The following is a 3,474-nucleotide window of genomic DNA, read 5'->3' as shown; positions in this document are numbered from 1 at the left end:
TAGAAGGCAGACAAAATCATGTATTATAAAACGTGGCAGGTACGAACGCTGACAATAAATATCACAACACAAACAAGAAATGCCGCGTTGCAGTCAATTTAGTAGGCGGGCTTGTAGACCGGGGCAGGCTTGTAAGGAGCCGGGGCAGGCTTGTAGGGGGCGGGGGCAGGTTTGTAGGGGGCGGGCTTGTAGGCCGGGGCCGGGTGGTACTCGGGGTACTGGGCCTCGCCCTCGTAGGTGACCTCGGCGTTGAATCCGCCGTAATGGTCGGCGACGTACTTGACGTGCTGGGTGCGGCCGTCGGGCAGAGCCACCGAGTAGTAGCCCTGGGTGTTGTGGCCGTCGCTCTCCTCCTTCTTGGCGAAGTTGGTGCCCGTGTAGTGGTCGTTGACGGCGTAGTCGTAGGCGAACGGCTTGGGCTCCTCCTTGTACTTGGGCTCCGGGTGGTAGGGGGCCGGCTTGTAGGCCGGGGCCGGGTGGTAGGGGGCCGGCTTGTAGGGAGCCGGGGCCGGGTGGTACGGAGCCGGGGCCGGCTTGTACACGGGAGATTCCGGGGCCGGCGCGGCGGCAGCCACGGCCAGGACGGCGGCAACGATGAACACCTGAAACATAACACAAAAAGTTAATTCATAAAGGCCGAAAAAATATCCCTTATTCATTAAAAAGTGCCACTTCTTTGTTCCGTGAAATGAATGGAATCATACTTATGCTCAGTTACAGTCTATGGCTCAATGCAATACAGTTACTGGAAAAATATCACCTACTGCAGTTAATGGCAAAATGCGCTACCGCAACCCACGCCATATCACTGTCGCCACGTCAGGTCACTGCACGACACTGCACTGCTCGCCGCGGTCCGCTGTGCTGGTCAGAGGCCGGCCGGCTGACCCCGGTCCCAGCGGTGGAGCCGGCCACTGTACCGCCGCCAGCTGCCAGCGACGCTCGCTACACGGGGGACACGGACAACTGCACGTGCGGCCGTACCTTCATGGTGGTGCGGTGTGATCCGGGGTGGAGCAGAACTGGTGCCGAGCCGTGCCGCCGCCGCCGTTATATAGGCGGTCCGGACGGCAGGGGCGGGGGTCACGGCCGCGGCGCTCCGGCGGTGCCGCTGTGGAGAAGGGGGCCCGTGTCGCTGGGTGGGCAGGGCAGGGCGCCGACGGCCACGGGCTGTTGCACGGGACTCTATCGCACAGTCCACGGTTCAGCGAGACCGTGACAGAGCTGCGTATTGGAGATTCGGAAACAGGTCATGCGGCGAACCTGGGAGGCTGAAGAACCTGGGAGGATTTACCCCGCGGTCGTTTTTGCTGGTTTGCCTATAAATCCCTTCTAGCCCGTATACCTGCAGACTACTCTTGATACCTCTAGGTGAATGTCGTCACACGTGCAACGTGAAAAGTCAATGATGTTCAAGTTGTTCTGCTGATGTAGCGTCATTGAGAGCCGAGGCCTATATCACAGCAGCCGCTGAAGAGATTGACTTGCGGCAATTTTCGTAAGGTAGGTTTATCTCCTATACCAAACATCAGATACTATCGATGCGTATGAGTGACCCCCCACCGCACGTGCGAAATACAAAATGAAGAGGTGTCTAGTTTGCTCTCGTTACAATAACTCGCACAGCTACTGTGACGCCGCTTATGTTTGGTATGCATGTAGGCACCTACCGGGCAATGCAGATCCATTTGTCGTGGTTAGAGTGCTACCGCACGTGCGCACGTTGGGTCGCTTCCAGATCTCGAGAACGACTGGGCCAATTGCGCTCAAATTTGGCATACGGTTAGGGACCGGCGAATAGGGTGCCATGCAAAAGTCAGATGGGACGCAGTTTGCTCGTGCGCATATGCAGGGTGACTCTTCCAGATCTTCAGAGCGGCTGGGCTGATTGCGTTCAAATGTAGCACACTGACATATACCGGTTAGTAGGGGGCCGTGCACAAGTCAGTTGGTAGAACCTACCCCGTTTTACTAGCGTGCAGGGCTCACTCTCTTGCGCGCTCGCTTGTAACCCTCCCAAAAGTCTTAGGTACTGGTTTTATGTCTTTTAGCATATTTTCCTGCATTTCATCTCGGAAGCAAGATGATGTGTTTTATCTACTAGGTCTATCAGGGAATCAAGGCCACGCAATATCATACATTTTACGGAGATATAATGCTGTGGTGTGTCGGATAGGCTATTTGATGGATTCGGTCTAGTCATACAGGTAAGTACTTTTTTCATCTCAGTTCTCCTGAGTCCTGAGTCTCTAGATCATTGTTAAGAGCAAGTGGATATCAGATCAGAGATGAATGCGTAGGAATATGTTGAATACCTATGATTAATAGGTACCTATGATTCGCCATCTGTCACGGTTATTCAAGGCTACCTGAGTTCACCTGGGGTAAACCTCAACCAACGCTATTCCTAAACTTAACCCGCGCCGGGCCGGTGCTCTGAGATTCCGCGCCGGGCCGAGGGGGGGGGGGTCTGAACACCCCCCTTCTAACTCGGCTCCTGGGCCACGTAGCGACACGCGATAAGCGGCAATCGAAAGAACGTCCAAAATAAGGACGAAAACACTTCGGTCATTTTTTGGGTCAAGTCAAAGGTCAGGTCACCAGAGGTCACCAAAGGTAAAATGTTGACTATTTCAACATTTTGGAAACTGCCAACGGCTATCTCGGGAACCGATAGAGCTATAGCGCCGCGGAAAAGCGCATTCGATAGCCCTTTTACAGACCTTTCTGGGTAATAATCTCAGATTTGACCTCAGGTCAACAGTTTAGCCTCCAGAGGACAAAAACTAAAAAAAAAACGTTTTTACGAAAATCGGTTTTTCGGCGATACCTTTTGACTCAAAAGAGCCATGACGTTACTTTTGCCAGCATCGTGCTCCTCTCGTCGAGACGCGTCGAATGAACTATAAGTTGACCTTGAAAGGTCAACTTGAAAATTTGACCTCAGGTCAAGGCCATGACCTGACCGGAAAAGGTCATGTTGCATATCAGTCGATCCGCAACGTCGAGCCGAACACATCTAAGGCGGTTCAGCGCTCTAGCACGCCTCTATCAGAAGTTATTAGCGAAAAACTGTTAGATTCTGTTCGTGACCTGAGATGACCTCGGGGCCATAACGAGGGGTCACAGTTGCCATTTTCCGGTTCAGTGTGTCAATTTTACCTACATCTCGATGTTTGAGTGTCTAGAATAGCGTTCGAGCAAAACGGACGCTTTTCAATTTTCTCACATTGACTTGTAGGGGAAGTTGGGGCAATGCCGGAGTTGGGGCAAAGCCGAAATTCGAGATATTTCGAAAACCGTAAGACATGGATGCCACCTGTCAGTGATGCTCTGAAGCTTAAGTGACTACAATTATCGCATGTTTGTTACGAGTCGTCATTCGGAATACTTCGGCTGTGAGAGCGCCAAGAGCGTTTTCAAGGTACGCGTTCCTTGTACTACATGCGCCTTTGAAGCTGCATTTCTTACTCA

General features: G+C 52.8%; 1 protein-coding gene across 1 annotated transcript; it reads right to left on the bottom strand.

Annotated features, from left to right (window-relative positions):
- Positions 1-1,035, bottom strand: LOC122383208 (cuticle protein 7-like). The gene is made up of 2 exons (XM_043369374.1): positions 985-1,035; positions 1-602 (listed from the first exon to the last, which is right to left on the bottom strand). Exons 1-2 carry the CDS (start codon positions 988-990, stop codon positions 99-101), a joined length of 510 nt encoding a protein of 169 aa, XP_043225309.1. The 5' UTR covers positions 991-1,035; the 3' UTR covers positions 1-98.
- Between the last annotated feature and the right edge of the window lie 2,439 nt (positions 1,036-3,474).

This window comes from Amphibalanus amphitrite, unplaced genomic scaffold (genome assembly GCF_019059575.1).
Source record: "Amphibalanus amphitrite isolate SeventyFive unplaced genomic scaffold, NRLGWU_Aamphi_draft 000158F_arrow, whole genome shotgun sequence".
Classification (NCBI taxonomy): domain Eukaryota; kingdom Metazoa; phylum Arthropoda; class Thecostraca; order Balanomorpha; family Balanidae; genus Amphibalanus; species Amphibalanus amphitrite.
Note: the sequence above shows the minus strand (reverse complement) of the source record. Positions and strands in the feature narration are given on the sequence as shown.